General features: G+C 42.2%; 3 protein-coding genes across 3 annotated transcripts; 2 read left to right on the top strand and 1 right to left on the bottom strand.

The window, feature by feature from the left end:
- The first annotated feature begins 566 nt into the window (after window positions 1-566).
- Window positions 567-1,670, top strand: rangrf (RAN guanine nucleotide release factor). The gene is made up of 2 exons (XM_039810312.1): window positions 567-715; window positions 869-1,670. The coding sequence occupies exon 2, from the start codon at window positions 873-875 to the stop codon at window positions 1,452-1,454; it is 582 nt and encodes a 193-aa protein (XP_039666246.1). The 5' UTR covers window positions 567-715; window positions 869-872; the 3' UTR covers window positions 1,455-1,670.
- A 3,907-nt stretch (window positions 1,671-5,577) lies between these two features.
- Window positions 5,578-7,772, bottom strand: itpa (inosine triphosphatase (nucleoside triphosphate pyrophosphatase)). Its single transcript, XM_039810311.1, has 8 exons — window positions 7,642-7,772; window positions 7,325-7,382; window positions 7,166-7,230; window positions 6,999-7,072; window positions 6,874-6,905; window positions 6,666-6,778; window positions 6,506-6,582; window positions 5,578-5,939 (listed from the first exon to the last, which is right to left on the bottom strand). The coding sequence occupies exons 1-8, from the start codon at window positions 7,702-7,704 to the stop codon at window positions 5,804-5,806; spliced, it is 618 nt and encodes a 205-aa protein (XP_039666245.1). The 5' UTR covers window positions 7,705-7,772; the 3' UTR covers window positions 5,578-5,803.
- A 79-nt stretch (window positions 7,773-7,851) lies between these two features.
- Window positions 7,852-19,855, top strand: mettl13 (methyltransferase like 13). The gene is made up of 9 exons (XM_039810310.1): window positions 7,852-8,127; window positions 8,899-9,171; window positions 9,294-9,762; window positions 9,878-10,077; window positions 10,257-10,446; window positions 10,742-10,903; window positions 18,283-18,495; window positions 18,976-19,107; window positions 19,408-19,855. The coding sequence occupies exons 1-9, from the start codon at window positions 7,975-7,977 to the stop codon at window positions 19,698-19,700; spliced, it is 2,085 nt and encodes a 694-aa protein (XP_039666244.1). The 5' UTR covers window positions 7,852-7,974; the 3' UTR covers window positions 19,701-19,855.
- The last annotated feature ends 43 nt before the right edge of the window (window positions 19,856-19,898 follow it).

A 19,898-nucleotide genomic window follows, 5' to 3' on the forward strand; every position in this document is an offset into this window, starting at 1 on the left:
GTACAGTATACCCACTATAATACTTTAGACCAGAGATCTTCAACAGGGGGTCCGGGACCCCTAGGGGGTCCTCAGAGTCACTGCAGGGGGGCCTCTAAATTATTATCCAAAAGGTTTTTTCATAAATTAAAATGTCTTAACATAATTCTAACATATTATTAGCAAATATAAATCACCACTGATGATAGACTCACTGGCCTATAGGTAAGGTAGTCACTAAGATAGCCATCTCCAGATACAGTTAACTAAGATTATTGTGCCACATGTATGTTTAACATTAAAAGATGATTTATAAAATCATGCCAACATTATTGTTTTAATAGCTTGGTATTCTATGCAAAAAGATATATATATATATATATATATATATATATATATATATATATATATATATATATATATATATATATATATATATATATATATATATATATATATGCTTCAGGTCGCCTACACCTTATTGTAGGCCCAGTTTAATATGCAACTTAATTTCATACATAATATGTAGTAGGGGTTCCATGCTCCGTCTCTCTTTTAGTTAAGGGGTCCTTGGTTTAAAAAACTTTGAAGACCCCTGCTTTAGACTACACCACTGGGTGCATGTCATGTCTCGCCTGTAGATGGCAGCAGTGCGCATGACATGCGTCTAACGGGCCTAAAATGTAACGAGAAGAAGAAGAGAAACTTTTTACCGGAAGAGAGTTCTGGCTAGCTGGTAAGCTATCTGTTTACCACTTTACCACGCTTCATTTATAGATATATATTATTACGTTTTCATGTTATGTTTTTAAGCAGACGGCGTTTTTGTAACTTCACGTAGTTAAAAAAGAAGTGTCTCTGTATTCGTTGCTGTTCACGGTCTTCCCAGAGAGATGCAGGGTGCCGGAGGCTGCGCCGGTCAGTCTCATCCTCTGTTCGGAGGAGCACTGTCAGCCTTCCTCCCTCACAGCGCCAAAGACACCAGCGAGCTGAGGGAGATCCCGGACAACCAGGAGGTGTTTGCCCACGAACACACCGACCAGAGCCTGATCGTGGAGCTGGTGGAGTACCAGGATCAGGTGGCGGACCAAGACGCTGCCAGGTATCACTTTGAAGACATCGCAGGCAGCAACAAAGCTTTGGAGCCAGGTGCTTTCGAAGTGACCGGTGTCGCGCCTCTGTCCAAATCCGAGCTGTCCCTGTCAGACTGCAGCTCTGCCTGGATGCTGACTGGCACACAGCGTGTATCCAAATTCAACGAGGAAGCGAGGAATACAGTGACCCTTCACCTGGGTCTGTTCCGTCTGCCACAGTTCTCCACAGATGTCCTGATATCCTTCAACGACCCGCAGAGGATCAGCCCCGAGAGCAGCAGTGCTGCCTCAGCGGAGACACACAGAGAGCCATGGACGGTGCAGGACTTCCAGCGCTTGTTGCAGACTCTGACCCTGCACAACCCAGGCCTGTTTGGGTAGAACAACTGCTGCTTTCTCAGGCACGGGACCCTTTGTCTCAGGCACGTTTAAACATAGTAGGACTGTCACTGCCATGACACACATACTCTGTTCTGCCTTTTGATGTTGACTTTTTTTTCTACTTTGTTGTCTCTGACATTTAAAGTTAAATGAAAACCAAACATTTCATGATATGATGATAGTTGTGTCATAATAAATGTGTGTGGATGGAACATCTTGGACCATTTCATTATTTTTGGATCACCTGATTAACATTTATTTGTAGGTTAAGTATGCTCTAAAAGTAGCCTGTGCTGTGTGGAGTCCACCTTTTTAGATCGGATTAACATGATCACATTAATGTTATTTTTAAGGCACGTCTGACCTGAGAGAAATGTGAGATTTGAGACATAACGTCACAGACATGCAAATTTACCGCTTCTCAGTTTCCCACCACATTCCCCTTCTACTACTCACTCAAGCCTCTCTTCTTTTATTTTACTCGGCCACCATCCTTGTGTGTGTTTTTATGCTTCGATAGAAACCTCTAACAGAGTAGAGCCTTGCCAGTATCTGTAATGCAGAAACCACCCCTTACAGACCATTATATATTTCCTTACTAACACTGAATTTGTGCTACTCTAATGCTCTAACCTCCATATTTGTGCAATGGCAAATGTCAAAGTGGAGGTCAGAAGGTTAAAGGTGCATTGAGGTAGCCCCGCTCCGCCCTCCTACGTACTTCCGCTCAACTTTCATTTACCTTCAGTACTAATGAAGTGTACGAGAGTCTGGTAGGACCAGGTTAGAATTGAGGTTCCACATGTAAACTCCCTCTGGAGCAGTTAAAAGGCAGTTCATGTCCATAGAGTCTTCAGTGGGACCTGAGTTTGGTCATAAACAGTAAAAGAATTTAGAGAAAGAATCCCAGCAGGAATATGCATTAGGACAACGGTTTTCATCATTCTCTGCAGTGGCCTCATGGTGGAATAATTAATTAGCCTGAACCTTGAAAAACATTGGAACATGTTCATTCAAGGCTGACTTTGGTGAAGCACAAAATTTATAGAATGGAAATTGATCCTCATTATTTGTTGCTATGAGACCAAACCCGAGTTAAGGCTTTTACTCAGTTACAAGTTCTGTTATTTGAGGAAAAAATGTTTTGACTTTAGTCAGCTGTTAAATAAAAGTCACCACAGAGAGGGAATTCAGGTAGTTTTTTAACACAACAAATAAGAGGAAGTACAGTCTGTCTCCCCAAAGCCACATCAAGCCCTTCTTATCCTCTGGTGCATTCACGAAGGATTAAGATCTCATAAAGTCAGGCATCTTTTCCTCTCAGTGATCCCAGTAGCACATTCCTTCATTAACCACAACATCTAAACTAACACAAAAGCTAAGCCTCCTCCTGACTACCTCGGATAAACATGCTTGGTTCTCTTTTGTTTTCGGAAAAAATCCTGTCTTTCAGGGCTGTTGAGGGTTTTGGAACACAGCACCTGACTTAAAGGTCATGCCAGGAGACAATTTCCGAGACATGAGAAGACTTGAAACTTTTTCCATTACTAAAGAGTGGGTACTGGGTTACTATAGTGCAGTAGTCTCAAACATTTTGCCTGGTGATGCAGAGTGGTTTAACAAAAGAATGATTGTCTCTTTCTAGATTGTTTCATTTCAGTCAATTATCAGAGGAGAATCATTAGAGGCAGAGGTACAATTAGGCATTTTATCATTATAAAACATGTTTTCCTGTTCCATGAATTTTTTTATGGCCCTACAACCTTTTACACAACCATCTTTGGTGTCCGAATAGACAGGCAGAGAGGGCAAAAAGCTAACTTGTGCACTCTCGTATCTCCTGAGGATTGCTGTGTCTAAAACTACTTTGTAATAGTTGGATACATTAAATATGTAATTGCGTGGTAGGCTACCAGTGTCAGACCTCTTGGTTTTGTAAATTTCAGGAAAAAAATCCTGAATAAAGTGGCCATGGTAGAATTTATTGGGATTCCCTCCATTACAATACTCAGTATACAGGGGGACAAAAGTGTGTTCCTTAAGTGCTGCAGTGTACACAATACCAAGAGATACAATAAAAAAAAGCCACACACAAAAACGGCAAAGCGCAAGTAAATTGAGTAAAGTTTGATGAATAAAAAGTGCCGTCACTCATGTAAAGATGTCCCTAGTTTCATTAAAACCAGTTACAAATTCTCATGGAAAAATATGTACATAAAAAATAAGCCTCTGTTGGCTTGGGAACCACAATTTCATCACAATAATCTGGCTGCAAAAGATTCAATTTAAGCGAAACAAATAATCCTGTTTTTTTAATTGATCAGACAAATTTAGGTCATATTGATGTGATGTAATGTCATGTCATATCGTGTCTTATCTAAACTGTGACTATATGTATCATATTAATATGTTCATTTTAGCCAGTTTTGGTAGTTAGTTTAAACTGGGGCATGTGGTACTGTTCCAGACATCACGAGGATGTCTGCTGTTTACCCCAATGTTGTACAAAGGAGGGATTGCCTTTAGAAGAATGACTACAGGATAAGCTGCTGCAAGAATAGAGTTCAATGAAACAACACCATGTGTTTTTACAACAATTCCATCTCCTTCTTTTTTAAGATTATTTTTTGGGCATTTTCAGCCTTTATTCTGATAGGACAGCAGAAGACATGAAAAGAGAGAGAGAGCAGTAACGACATACAGCAAAGGGCCACAGGCCAGAGTCGAACCCGGGCCCACTGCGTCAAGGAGTACACCTCTACACATGGGCGCCTGCTCTACCAACTGAGCTATCCAGGTGCCTCCAGCTCCTTCTTAGCTGACTTTTTATTCTCCAAAATGCATACTGAATGGGCAGTAGCTAGGGGGCCCCATTGAATGCTGCAGCACTGACAGTAACTGTGTTGACTTTGAGTCGCAGAGGAAAAGAGGGAAAAGGAGGGATGCCTTCACAGCCATGTCTTTAACCTCCAGTGACCTGAAGTCTGGCTCACATCTTACATGTCCTGTTAAAAAACTTGGCTGACAGGTGAACTGACAGTGAAAAGTTTCCCTGATGAAGAAGCATACAGCTTTCTTGCTCCTTCTTCCAACAACTTGCTACTTCCTGGTGCCAAACAAACCTGGAGGTCTAAGCAAACAGAGTGGTCCAGTCATTTTGTTTGGTTTTAATTATTTTTGGGGTTTTCTGCCTTTAATTTTTGGACAGCTAGGTGAGAAATGGGGAAGACATGCAAATCGTCACAAGTCGGATTTGAACCCTGGACCTCTGCTTCAAGGCATAAACCTCTCAGTACACATGCACCTGCGCTACCACTGATCCAACCCGGCCACAATGGTCCAGTCTTTTAACGACGTACAGCAGCTTTTTTCTAACCTTACAAGCCAGACCCAGAGATTTTGCAAATTACAATTTGCTGCCACTAGGGTGCATCTAGATTTCTAGGCTAGCTTTTTTCTCAAGAAGTGTCACTTTTACTTGCTTAGTATCGTTATCGATAACCAGGCGCAAACATTTTCTTGTACACAGCTTCATAGAATATAAATAAATGAGGAGTGAGGAGTAAATGAAGTATGCAAAAAAAGCCATTCAATCTGTGTTGAAGAAAGTAGATGAAATATTTGATAAAACACAGCCCTATTGGTTGTTCCTGTCTCCTGGTGGTCTCATGCAGGATGTGTGTATTTGTGCATGTGTGACATTTTCAGTACATCTGGGAGGCATCAGTCACCAGTGTGTGCGTTTCTGCTCAGAGACCTCCAGCTCCAGGGTCATTTATTACCTAAACACCCCCTGTTATCACTGTTGTGTTAACTCCTCCTCCTCCTCCTCCCCCTCAGTTTTATCACCCACTCCAGCAGCCAGTCTCAGAGCGGTCTGCTGCTCTCATCAGGATCCCGAAGCTCCCTGTTTTTCTTTTAATAATTCATGCTCATCTCCACGTCTACTTTTGTCTTGGCAGGCAAAAACTCTACAGGTCGTCTTTGAGTATCCACTGTGAAACAAAGAGACAATTCTTGCAACAATTTCTGCTATCTTCCCATATTATCTGGAAGACATAATTTGACATGCTCATTTCCTACCACTGACACAAGGAAATCTTCACCAAGAATAACAGAGGGAATTTGTTGAAAAATAAGTTTATTAAAAAATAAACAGTTTCCACTGCAGATTCTACATGTAGACATTGTGATCACAAATTTGTTATCTTGCCATACGTTTGTGACCCAACAATAAAACACGTCTTAGTAATGAGGAGTATCCTCTGCTGATCAAGTCTAATGACTTGAGGTTTGAGGTTTGATACATTGTGCAGATTCAGAACCTGAAGTGAGCCTAAAATGATTCTTTAATCCTCCTGCTTCTTCTTCTTCTTGCCCTGTGGTGAGGTATCGTTGGTTTGAGAGAAGTGCTCAGACATAGCAGCGAGCGCCCGGTAGCGGTGCGAGATAGTGTTCTTCACCTCTTTGGGCAGTTCAGCATAGCTGAAGATGAAAGGGAAGTAGTTAAAGTCAGAATGGATACGTGTTCATGTTTGGCACAATAGTGATAAATTATCTCTAATGCACAGCATAAAGTGAAAACCATGATGATGCTTTTTTTTTTTACACTAATCTGCAATGTTCAACAAATTTTTAAATGGGACGTTACATGTGTTTACCGCTGGCTCCCCCTTGTGGTATGAACAAGAAATTTGAAACAGTCTTTGCTTGAGAAGCAGTGGCAGCAAAAACTGTCCTGTCCCATTAGTAGTGTCCTCGGGAGTGTCCCGGGACAGTCAGACACTGTCCTGTGACACCCAGACTCTTTCCTGTGACTCCATGACTGTCCCGGGACAGTCAGACACTGTCCTGTACACTGTCCTGGGACTCCAATGACTGTCCTGGGACAGTCAGACACTGTGTTGTGACACCCAGACACTGTCCGGTGAGTCACAGGACACTCCTCAGGACACTACTGACAGGACAGTCGGGACAGTGTCTGACTGTCCCGGGACACTCCTCAGGAAACCACTAACAGTTATTGCTAGCACTGCTGCTGCTTTTCTTACGTTTTGTCATATCCTTCTGGCTGGAAACAGGGATCCCATCCAAAGTCTCGAGGCCCCCTGGGTTCCACGATGTGTCCCTTGAAATACCAAGAGGAAAAGAGTGAATGGAAAATAAAACACAAACATGCAAACACTGAGGCAGTTTGAGAGAGACCCTTACCTCTGTTTTCCCTCTAAAGAGCTGCACTGGCTCATCTTTCCCAGCAGAGAAAGCAAAGGTGCAGAGAGCCCATGCTGATTTATCTTCAAACCCAGCTAGGAGTTTGTACAAGCCTACAACAAAAATGTAAAAAAAGATTAGAAATGCCATATTCTCTTTTTCTACCCAACTCTAAATATCTCTCTTAAAATATCTCAGTAGTACTTACCTTCTGGCTTGAGTTTATCCAGGAACCATTTTCTACAAAAACAAGAGTTTAGTTTAGTTGTAATTACTGTTCATTACTACTATCAAAGATAAAATGGCTCAACAGACGTGGAAGTTGTTACTAACATGTATGGTCCAGGAAGGCCTCCCAACGCCTTGAAACACAGACAGGTGTCCTCCACTATGACTGGCCCATCAATCTGAGGGTGTAAAACAAGCAATGCATCAGTTTCATTCATCCATCCATCCATCATGTACATACAGAATATTTACTTGCATGACAGTACAGTTACCTGCCGTGCAGCCTCCTTACACTTCTGTATGGAAATTTCATCTGGCTCCCCTTGGTATTCAGGCACTAGAGACAAGAATAGTGTGTTATTGTTAGTGTCGGTGTGCAATGATTTAAAGGGACTATTTATTCTACTGGTGGTCTCTGTTCTGATACTTACAGTCAATCTTTTTTGACACTAGTTTGTAGGGAAACCTATCTCCCAGGATCTGAATGACCTGATGGACGTGACCAAAGTGAGAGTCAACCACAGAATCTAGCAGGACTGATTTTTGTCAAATGAAAACACGAGATTTCTGTATTAAATTACAGCTCATGCTCACTGTCTATGTTTAGCTATAGCACTGTCTGGAACAGCATAAAGGCAATAGGCCTACGTGTAGTCGAAGTATGCTGCCCGAAACGACTAGCTAAGACAAGACAAGCACGAACGTGAACATAGAATGTAAATGAAATGTACATTTTTTTGACTCTCACCTCTTCGAGTTTTTTCGCGTTTCCAGTCACGAAGACCACAGACCTTCCAGCAGGCACAGCCATGTTGAATGACAGCCCGGAGGACTAACAATATCGGACCGAACACTTCCGGCTGAGCAACTGCCAATGAAAGCAGCTCTAAGGGCCACAGCGAATCACAGCGTACTGCGTAACCCAGCCTTCACACAAAGCCTCCAATCAGCGAGCTGTACTGCCAGCAATGTTGTCCGGCTTTAAGAGTTGCGTGCCATGTGCAGAAGTGGCTGATAGTAGCAGACTCTGTCACGGTAAACTGAAGCGTTTTTAGACTATCGTAAGCGCTGCAGCCGAAAAATGAGTCTTTTACCTCGCACTGCCGAGGAGTTCAGCTCCGCAGAGTACTGGGAAAGATTTTTTAAGAAGCGCGGAGAGAAGGCTTTTGAATGGTATGGAGACTACAACAAACTCTGCGGCGTGCTGCATAAATACATCAAAGTCAAAGATAAGGTAAAAATAACTTGTTTAGCAAGCTATGTACAGGTATGGCGATACACAACATATATAGAATTGCCGTCAAAACAACATAAACAAATGTTATTTGCATAATATTACTATTCATTCACTTCCTGCTAATATGTATACCAGTGTATAGCTAAAGTACATTTCTTTCCTTATCCATTTAGGGTTATTTCCATAATAATACACACAGTATTTTCTGTCTCAGTGGTGGAGAAGTATTCAGATGCCAAATACTCCCATTACAAGAAAAGATCCTGCATTCAAGATCTTACTGAAGTAAAAGTACTGTGGATCAGCATGATGGTACATTAAATATCAAAAGCTAAAGCACTCATTATACAAAAAAACAGCCCCTGTGAGTATTTCATTGGATAGCTAATATGTAATTAATGTGCATTTTACTGCTCAAGATTTTAAAGGTGAAGCCCATTTTATATACCTCAAGAACCTTTGGCTAGTTACATTTACAAAGAAGCATCATATTTACGAAGTGCATCATGTGTTTTGCATATTCAATTTAAATCTGCAATTTAACCAGCAACTATAGCTGTCAAATAGAGGTGTAAAAAGTCCAATGTTTTCCAATTAAATGTAGTGGATTATAAGTCTAATATAGCATGAAATGGAAATATTAAATAAAGCACAAGTGCCTCGAAACTGTACTTACGGTACTTTCGTAAATGTGCTTACTTACTTTCCACCTCTGCAAAAATCAATACAGATTAATTAACGGTGTATTGTTGTGTTTCTGCCTCGCAGGTGTTGGTGGTCGGTTGTGGTAACTCTGAGCTGAGTGAACAGATGTTTGATGTTGGCTACAAACATCTTACTAATATTGACATCAGTGAGACAGTGGTGACCCACATGAACCAGAGAAACGCTGAGCGCCGGCCAGGCCTGACCTTCCAGCAGGTGGATGCTACACAAACGCCATATGAGGAGGCTAGCTACCAGGCTGCTCTGGACAAGGGCACACTGGATGCCATGGCGTCAGAAGAAGAAGGAGCACTGGCCAGGAACATGCTCACTGAGGTAAGAAAACCAAAGGGTCAGGGTGTGCGCGCAGACCATATTATTTTTTTTTTTCCTCACTCGGTAGACTTCTCGACACATGTCTGTGCATTCTCGTCACAGCAGTGTTCTTGTGTCTGCAGGTGGGCCGTGTGCTAAGTGTCGGCGGCCGGTACGTCTGTGTGACGTTGGCTCAGGAGAGCGTGATCAAGTTGGCCGTGGAGCACTTTGTTCAGCTGGGCTGGGCTGTGAGGCTCCACTGCTTGCAGGAGGAACTGGGAAAAGAAGAGGACTCCTTTGCTCTGCCAGTCTTTGTTCTGGTCTGCACCAAGTTTCGTCAGCCTATGCCCATGCCTATTCTGGAGCTGTGCCTTGGGGAAGAGGGAGCCCCTACTCGTCTCCCACAGGTAGCTGACTTGTTGTCTGCTGTAAGGGATCATCAGGCTTACTCTGTCTTAAGAAAGAGACTCCGTACAAGCACAGACGCCAGCTCGAACCCCTCACTCACTCTCTGCCACGCCAAGACTGGCCTCCCCAGATACTCTCTGACAGTACAAGATTGTCCCCCAGGTGCCAAGGTGCCAAGATCAAACCCGTTTGCTATTTTTATTGGTGAGCTCTCCCGTTATCTCATCATGTGTTTGCCTTCTCATGTTAAGTCACAGTGGTTGGGTTTTGCCCTTCTTTAATGATTACTCCCCCCCCCCCCCTCTGCTTATTTTGTCAGTGCCTCAAGGCAGTGAGACAGCTTGGCTCTACAGCTCCAGTGAGGGGCGAAGGCAGCTGGCAGCCAGTGCTAACTTTCGGCGCCTGGTTATTGCGGCAATGCACAGGAATCAGGAGTACACAGACATGCAGGCTGTCCAGTCAGAACTCTCACCAGTGGTGATGGACCTGGCTCCCCCGGGTATGCCAACAAACCAGCAGGTACACACACACACACACACACACACACACACACACACACACACACACACACACACACACACACACACACACACACACACACACAATCCTTTTTAGATATTTTCTTTTGTGCAATAAAACATTTTCTGTTGCGAAAATGTGCATCAGTGTATTCATTTGAGTTCTCTGTCCCTATTCAGGTGCCGTTTCTGTCCGTTGGAGGGGACCTGGGTTGGCGAGAGGAGGTCAGCAGGGGTGTGAGTGAGCTGAGCGGGGAGTACTGTGTGGAGAATGTCAAAGGAGAAGACGGAGAGCTGTATCGGAGACTCGTTTTCCTGTCTAATGTTGCCCTCGTCCAATCAGAGAGCCGTCTTGTCCCTTCAAATACTCGTCAGTTATTTTCCCTTCTTTATTGTAATTAGTTATGCTCACATTTTCCTTATAATAAATACCAAATTAAGCAAAACCAATGATGCATATACAGTACATTTCCAATTAAATGAATGGACACCCATCAAACTAAGAAGCTAAATAAGAAATATAATCAAAAAATAAAATGGCACAATAAATGGGGAAACAATGAAACAAACAATAAAAAGGAAAAATATTACAATAGTTTGTTTAGTTATAGTATATAATGTGTTATTGGATTATTATAAATGAATGAATATTTATTTCCCTGCAGCATCAAGTCATAAGAAGAAAAAAAAGAAGATGAAACCAACAGATGCTGCTGCAACATCTTCCACCTCTCTGTCAGTGGACAGCGGCTTCCTCTGCTGCGCTCACCATGAGGTTATGGTGGCGGGCCTTGCTATGCTAGGGGTGGGCACGCCACAGAACAAAGGTCAGTTGGGCTTATGGTGTTGTCATTTATACATATGTTTATTTGGGTTGTGGTTTATTGTCTATTTTGTTGTTGCAAACCCCGATTCAAATGAAGTTGGGACGTCGTGCAAAACGTAAATAAAATCAAAATACGATGATTTTCAAATCCTTTTCAACCTATATTCAATGGAATGCACTACAAAGACACGCTATTTAATGTTCAAACTTTGTGCAAATATTCACTAATTTTTTATTTGATGCCTGCAACATGTTCCAAAAAAGCTAGGACAGGGGCATGTTTACCGCTGTGTTAAATAACCTTTCCTTTTAACAACACTCAGTAAGGGTTTGGGAACTGAGGACACTGATTGTTGAAGCTTTGTCGGTGGAATTCTTTCCCATTCTGGCTTGATGTACGACTTCAGTTCCTCAACAGTCAGGCAGAATGTGGCTTAGTGCATTGTCTTGCTTAAATTAGCAGGGGCGTTCCCTGAAAAAGACTTTCCTTCGATGACAGCATATGTTGCTCCAAAACCTGCATGTACCTTTCAGCATTAATGGTGCCTTCACAGATGTGCAAGTTAGAGCTGTAATCGGGCCTTAAAAGTTAGGCCCGACAACAAATTCACTAAATATCTAACGGACCACACTGATTTGTTCTTAGAAATAAATGATAGTAGTGGAACTGATCCAAGAACTGTGTGGGATACTTACAAGGCTTATATGAGGGGTATGATTATATCATATACAAGCCAGAAAAAAAAGAGCGAGCTGCCAAACAACTTGCGATAGAAAATAAAATAAAACAGCTAGAGGAAGCCTACTATATAACAAAGTCAGATGCAACCCTTATTGAACTAAAATCAGCTAGATCAGTCTTACATAATCTGGTAACGGCTAGCCAAGATTGCTCCTGCAAAGTCATACATATCAGCCATTGTTGATGAAAATAATCAAAGACAAATTAATAACCGTCAAATTGAAAGCTTTAAAAGATTTTATGCAAATGTATATAGTTCAGAGATTGATATGAAGAGGCTCAAGGCAGGGGACTTTTTAGATCATTTATGTATTCCACATCTAACAGAGGAACAGTCAAAGTTTTTGGAATCTCCTATTTCCATTTTGGAAATAGATGAAGCTATCTCCTCACTGCAATCAGGAAAATGTCCCGGAGAGGATGGTTTTCCAGTTGAGTTCTATAAAATGATGAAAGGTAAAATTGATAACCTGCTCCTAAGAGTTTTTAATAAATCATTTGAGGACTCAAAACTTCCTGAATCTATGTATAGAGCCAATATAACATTAAAGGAATATTTCACCGCTGGAAAGCTGAATATATCTTTAAATTGGGTCACTTATGTAGTAGAAATGTGAAAAAAAAATTGAAATTGGTGCCTTCTATGCCGAGAAAAGCCAGAAAATGTGTTTTGGTCTTATATAGATGAAAAACACCAAATCCCAGAATGCACCTGCTTCGTTGCTTTGAGTCCACTCCCAAGCCACGCCTACCGCTTGACAGACCAACAGAGGCATTCAACTCAACTCAAGCGTGTTTTATTGTCATTTCAACCATATACACGAAACAACGTTTCATCGTGACTCAAGTGGTGTTACACATTTAACATATATAAAAACGACATTATATAAAAACGACATACGAAACAGGCTACATTTAGTACACACACTTTATAGGCTCCGTAAAGTTCAGCTAACGTATACTAGCATCAGCGCTTGGTGGGCTGTAAACACCGAGCATAAACACAGCCGTGAATTAGTGTGTAATGTAGAATGGTCGGCATTTAACAGTCACAAACTCCACCAGCAGTTAGCAGTTAAATGGATACAAATCACCACATTTCTGCGCCACTCGGTGTTAACACAGCCCACCTCTTTTACCTGGCGACAGAGCATCTCTAGCTCGGAGGGCTAGCAGGCCTGGTAGCTGGACAGTCCGGTACACTATTCAGGCAGGTTTCCACAACAACAAAAACACGGCAGTCTCAGAACTCACGTTGGGAGTGTTATTGAAGTTGGATGTAGTCCAGTTTGTGGTCTAAATGAGCGGACACTTGCAAGCAGGATCCGTAAAGTTCAGCTAACACATACTAGCATTGGTGTAGCTAAACACAGAGTATAATTAGCCGTGAATTAGCGTGGAATGTCGAATGGTCGGCATTTAACAGTCACAAGCTCCACCAGCAGTTAGCAGTAGCTAGTTGGATTTTATTTCTACACCAGTCCGTTTAACACAGCCCACCTCCACGGGCCGGCGAGAGCAGCCTGGTAGCTGGATAGTCCCGGTTCCGGTACACTGTTGTTGAAGGAGGATGTAGTCCAGCTTGTTGTTTAATGAGCAGACACTTGCAAGCAGGATGGCTGGGACAGGTGGACAGCTAGCGTTAGCTTTCCACCTAGCCGATGAGGATGTCCCCTAGCCGGCTAGCGGCATTGAGCGACACCGCTGGTCTCCGTGCAGGCGAAGCTCACGTAGTGTGCCGGAAATGGCCGTTGTAATAACGTTTCCTCCACATTCTCCGATCTGTACCGATGTATCCCGGTGGTAAACACGTCCGGTAGTTTGAATGCAGATAATTGTTGTAAATGTTTTCTGCTGAAAACCGAAAAGCCTGTTTAGCGAAAATTCAAGATGGCTGACAGTCGTTTTCATCGAATACCTCGGCCAGACTCGGCAGTCCAACCCCGGTATGTTAAAAACATACGGAAGTAGATCCTACTACTGGCTGTAGTCCTTTGCCTCTGGCCTGCGTTCGGCTGACGCAAAAATCGTCATTTTACGTCATCGGAAGATTTTTTCCAGGCCCCAAATGCAGAGATCTCTCGTCTCAGGGGGACATGAGGGAGGGAAGCACGGTCATTCAGAAATACTATCGGGTTTCTACTGATACAAAGCTGAATGCTAAATCGGTGAAGTATCCCTTTAATAGCAAAGAAAAAAAGAAACCCAGAGTTATGCTCCTCATATAGACCCATTAGCCTCCTCAACGTGGACAACAAAATACTCTCTAAGATACTGGCTTTCAGGTTAGAGAAGGTTGTAACCTCAATTGTGGCTGCAGACCAGACTGGATTTATTAAGGGTCGAAACTCTTACCATAACACAAGACGTCTGTTTCATATTATTCATTACCTTAACACCTCTAAGACGCCGGGTGTTATTGTTTCTATGGATGCTGAAAAGGCGTTTGATAGAATTGAGTGGGAATATATGTTTGATGTTATGAAGAGATTTGGTTTTGGCTCAGGTTTTATGGGCTGGATCAGACTGCTATATAAAGAACCTAAAGCTTCAGTTCTGACTAATGGTCTGCTGTCCACTCCATTTAAAGTGACAAGGGGCACGGCTCAAGGAAGCCCGCTGTCCCCCGTTCTGTTTGCTCTGGCGATCGAGCCACTGGCGTTGGCTATCAGGCAAAACCCAGATATTCAGGGTGTAACGTTTGGCTTGAAACAACATCAAATTCTTTTGTATGCTGATAATATCCTTATGACACTAACAAACCCTTCTGAATCACTAGCAGCCTTGACTGAATGTATTAAAGAATTTGGCCCAATATTTGGATATAAAGTACATTTTGATAAGTCAGAAATATTGACTTTGGACAATGACATAAATACTGAACCAAACTACATTCAGCCATTCTGTTGGGCTCCATCTGGGTTTAAGTATTTAGGAATTAAGGTCACGTCCCAAATTAACCAGCTATATCAAGAAAATATGAATCCCTTGATTAAAAGTCTCAAAGAAACGCTGATAAGATGGAAGAGTCTCCCAGTATCATTTCTTGGCAGAATCAACCTTATTAAGATGACAGTCCTCCCAAAAATACTATATCCCACATCAATGCTGTTTATGAATCTAACTACAAGTGACATTACAACTATAAACAAAGCAATGTCAGACTTTATTTGGAATGGCAGGAAGCCTAAAATTAAATTAGTGGTATTACAGCTTCCTAAAGAGGAAGGTGGATGGGGCTTACCAAATATAGAATACTATATACTATCCATACAAGCCAGGATTATCTCTTCGTGGGTGAATGAAGGGACTCCCCTTGGTTTGATATAGAGGCAGTTTGTAAACCCTTCTCTCCTGTGAACTTGCTGGGTAAAAGCCAGAAAGAACTACCACACAGTGCTAAAAACAACCTTCTGATAACAAATGTATTGTGGGCTTGGAGAAAACATGCTAAAATATTTCATAATACTCAGCCTTTCAGTCTTATCACAACACTGACTGATAATCCTGAGCTTTCGCCACATGGAATGGGCCCACATTTTACATCTTGGCAAAAAGCAGGTGTTGTTAGAATCTTTGACCTCTTCGAGAATGGAAGATTCAAAACCTTTGAATCACTGAAAGCTCAGTACCATATTTCAAACAAAGATTTCTACAAATATTTACAGGTCAGACACTTTGTGTATAAGAAGAGCAACTCACTGGAAACTAGGGCTGCTCCCTCTTAGTCGATTAGTCGACTAATTGGTCGTTTTGGTCTTAGTCATCTTAGATTTCTTTAGTCGATTAGTCATGTTTGATGCTTTTTTCACGCTGAATGACTTATTTCCAAGAAACGTACGAGCACATCTCTGGTAAACACAAGAATTAAAGTGGTGCTTTTGCATGACTCTTTGCGGAGAGACTCAGATTTACAGATCTGTCGATTAAATCAACTAATCGATTAGTCGATACAATTGAATGAGTGTTAATCGACTAAGAATTTCTTCAATCGAGCACAGCCCTACTGGAAACCCCACATGATTTGCATCCAGTAGACCGATTTCTCCTTAATTATAAGCAGCACAAGCATTTCCTATCTAAGTTCTATTATGAGATGTTAAGTTTTAACCTATGTAAACTTACAGGTTTAAGAACATTATGGTGTACTTTGCTGAATTGTGCAATAGGTAATGATGAGTGGGATGAGATAGTGCGATTGCCTTCCAAAATTTTGATTTGTAACAAATATTAAGAGCTGCAATATAATATTTTGCATCAGGTCTACATAACACCATATATCTATAGTAAGTATACAACTAGAGCCTCACCAAATTGTCCTAAATGTAAATCTCACGTAGGTACCAGGCTGAATTGTTTGTGGGAATGCAACAAATTACAAATGTTTTGGAAGGCGGTATGCACAGATGTCAGTACAGCAATAGGTCAGCAGGTATCAGTAGAACCACTTCTTTGCTTGCTTGGGAAGGTTCCTGTCTCTCTTAAAAAAGATGGAGATGTGATTCAGTCACTTGTAATGCTATCTAGGAAAGCCATAATGATCAGGTGGGTCAGTGATGACCCTCCTACTGTTTCCATGTGGAAATCTCTTATTTCAGAGGCTGTGACTTTGGAAAAACTTGGACACTACATCAAGAAAAGACCTCATATCTTTTTTTCATAAATGGAAGAGACCATTGGCACTTCTGGGAATGGACTATAATCTGGATTTGAATGGATAGACAATATAATGGACAGTTGACACATTTCTGTTTACTACACAAACCGGTCTTGTAGCGCTGATGTTTATTTGTTTGTTTGTGCTTTTTTCAGTCAAAAAATATATTTAAAAAAAATATATATAAAACAAAAAGTTAGGCCAGAGCCAGACAGAATTCGGCCCAAGCCCGACAAGTACATTTTGATTTGACAGCTTTTTAAAAGCCGGAACCCGTTTACAGCCCGACATTATTCAAATGTGCGCACGCACACAGCCACTGGCTCATTATTCTCATTATGCACATGTTCAAAAGTTTTCCACAACTCAGACTTTGCTTTCTTTGCCGGTGCACCAAAACTTATTTGAAATGTGGACTCGTCCGACCACAGCACACTTTTCAACTTTGCGTCAGTCTAGCTCAGATGAGCTCGGGCCCAGAGAAGCCGGCGGCGTTTCTGGGTGGTGTTGATATATGGCTTTCGCTTTGCACGGTAGAGTTTTAACTTGCACATGTAGATGTAGCGACGAACTGTGTTAACTGACGATGGTTTTCCTGAAGTGTTCCTGAGCCCATGTGGTAATATCTTTTACATAATGGTGTGATTTTAATGCAGTGCCGCCTGACGGATCAAAGGTCACAGACATCCAATGTTGGTTTTCGGCCTTGCCGCTTACGTGCAGAGATTTCTCCAGATTCTCTGGATCTTTTGATGATATTATGGTCTGTAGATGATGATATCCCTAAATTCCTGGCATTGGTACGTTGAAAAACGTTGTTCTTAAAGCGCCCATATTATGCTCATTTTCAGGTTCATAACTGTATTTTAAGGTTGTACCAGAATAGGTTTACATGGTTTAATTTTCAAAAAACACCATATTTTTGTTGTACTGCACAGCTCTCTCTCACTGCTGTAGATCCTCTTTTCACCTGGTTTCTGTTTTAGCTACAGAGTGAGACCTCTTTTCATCTTCTTCTTCTGTACTATCTTTGATTGCACTCGCACATGCTCAGTAGCTCAGATGTAGAGCATGTCAGCTAGCTAACTCTAGAGACAGTAAAAGAAAGCCTGTTTCTCCAACTTTGGTCAGTTACAAGGCAGGATTAGCTGGGAGACTTCTAAATGAGGGCACAAATGTAAGTAGTTCTTTTGTAGATTATGGTGAACTTGTGTGTGTTGTAGCAGTGCTTTGCTATTGAGAACGACGTAGCATGCTAGCGTTAGCATTAGCGTTAGCATGCTAATGCTAACGGTTAGCATGCTAACGAGCTAACGGTTGTGGTTAGCCAGCTCATTTCGGACTGTGACGTCAAAGTCCGAGCCGATTTTGAACAGCTCACTAGGAGACTGAAAGCAGGACACATTCAGAAACCGTATCTCACTCAAAACAGCATGGATGGATTTTTTTCAAAGTTTGTATGTGTGTGGAAGCACCAGAGACACAAAAGAACACCCCAAATCCCAGAAAAAGTGATTTTTTTCATAATATGGGCACTTTAAACTGTTGGACTATTTGCTCACGCAGTTGTTCACAAAGTGGTGAACCTCGCCCCATACTTGTTTGTGAACTATTGAGCCTTTTGGGGATGCTCCTTTTATACCCATGTCATGACCAATTAACCTTCTCCTCTGTGGAATGTTCCAAACGGGTGTTTCTTGAGCATTCCTCAGCTTTCCCAGTCTGTTGTTGCCCATGTCCCAGCTTTTTTGGAAAGTGTTGCAGGCAGTTGTATGTTTTGTATAAAAAATAAAAGTAAAAAATTGTTAATCACAAAAAAAACTAAAACAGGTCAGTTCCCACCTGTTTTAACAGTCTTGTTGAGGTTGTAGAGGTGGATGGCGGGAGGAAATCTAGACTAAACAGCCACAGCGTTGCAGCGTGTTCCCACTTCATTGAGCTTTACCTGTGATGTTTTCATCCCCTCTGTCTCCCTTCTTAGATGTCCCGGTGTCAGTGCTCCTGGTGGGGCTTGGTGGGGGAGGCCTGCCTCAGTTTCTACGGGACTTTGTGCCCGGTGTTACTGTCGAGGTTGTGGAACTGGATCCTGTCGTGATGCAAGTGGCAAAGGAATGCTTCGGGTTTCGACCAGATGATCGCTTGACTGTCACTCTTGGGGACGGCCTCGAACGCATCTGTGCCCTGGAGAAAGAAGGTTAGTGAAGGAGGAGGAGTCGAGGAGGGAGCCGTTAAAAGTAAAGGCCGTTTTATGCTTCTGTGTCGAATCAACGGCGTACCCCCCGCAGACCCCTCTGCGTCTACGCCGGACTCTACGCAGTAGCCTGATGCGCACCTTTCGAAAAATGCAACTACACGTCGCCCGGCCGTGGCTTGGTAGCGTGGCATTTCCCCCCCCCCGACTCATTTCCTGGTTCTCCTTCTCCATAAACAACATAAAATCAAGGAGAGGGTTAACTTTTCCTGCTACAGATTTCCCACCGTGGTCCGAAAGTACGGGGGAGACACTGTCGGTACTCGCTCCAGAGCACAGGTATAAACATCAGGCCACTTACGTAGGCTACGGCGAAAGCTCTGCGTGGAGCCTCCGCAGAACCATAAAACAAGCTTAAGCCTATGCCAGTGAATACTGTATATTACCTAAGAAGTGACTGGCTTTTTTTTTTCCCCTCTGTAGGTGGTCGTTTGTTTGATGCCATCATGTTCGATGTAGACAATAAAGATAGTACTATGGGTATGAGCTGTCCTCCTGCTGCCTTTGTAGAAACCTTGATCCTGCAGAAAGTCTACAGCCTTCTAACCCCCAGAGGTACAGTATTTTTAACAAGACTTCTCTCCATCTGGTGGCATCTGTTTTCTATTGAATAATGACACATGAATTGGCTTACTTAAAAAAAATAAAATTTGTAATAGGCACATTAAGAAACTGTAAATAATCAAAAAGCTGTTTATTGGTCTCATTACACATGTAAAACATCTTCATTTTTGTATGGAATATTTCACCATAGTTGTGTTTCATCTACATGTTCTCTTTGTCTGTCTGTCTGCCTGTCTGCCTGTCTGCCTGTCTGTCTGTCTGTCTGTCTGTATCTCCCTGCCATTGGACCAGGTGTATTCATACTGAACCTCGTGTGTCGTGACTCAGCCTTGAGGAACAGCGTGTTGGAGCGTCTGAGCACCGTGTTTCCCACCATCCTCTCTAGAAAGATTGAAGGGGAGGTCAACGAGGTCCTTCTTTGCTCTCGTGGAGAAAATGAGACATCGGACGCTGTTCGCATCCTTCCATCCCTGAACCAAGCAGCCAAAAGCCTGCAGAGCGCACTGTGCTCTAACAGGACTGGAACCAAGAGCAGCCCACATATAGACATTGCAGAGTTGTTAAAAGAACTGAAAGTAGAGTAAATGTATTTGGGACCAGAGGGGGATGGGGTTTATAATAATCATGAGTCATACTGGAATATGAGAGTAATTGCTTTGACTTTGCCATTCAGTGCGACGTAATTAAAAGTATTGATGTACAACATCTACAATCACAAGTAAAGAATATTTTATCTCAATGTGGTGCTTTGACAAAATTATTATTGTTGCATTATTATTGTT

This window comes from Perca fluviatilis, chromosome 9, assembly GCF_010015445.1.
Source record: "Perca fluviatilis chromosome 9, GENO_Pfluv_1.0, whole genome shotgun sequence".
NCBI classification, from domain to species: Eukaryota; Metazoa; Chordata; class Actinopteri; order Perciformes; family Percidae; genus Perca; species Perca fluviatilis.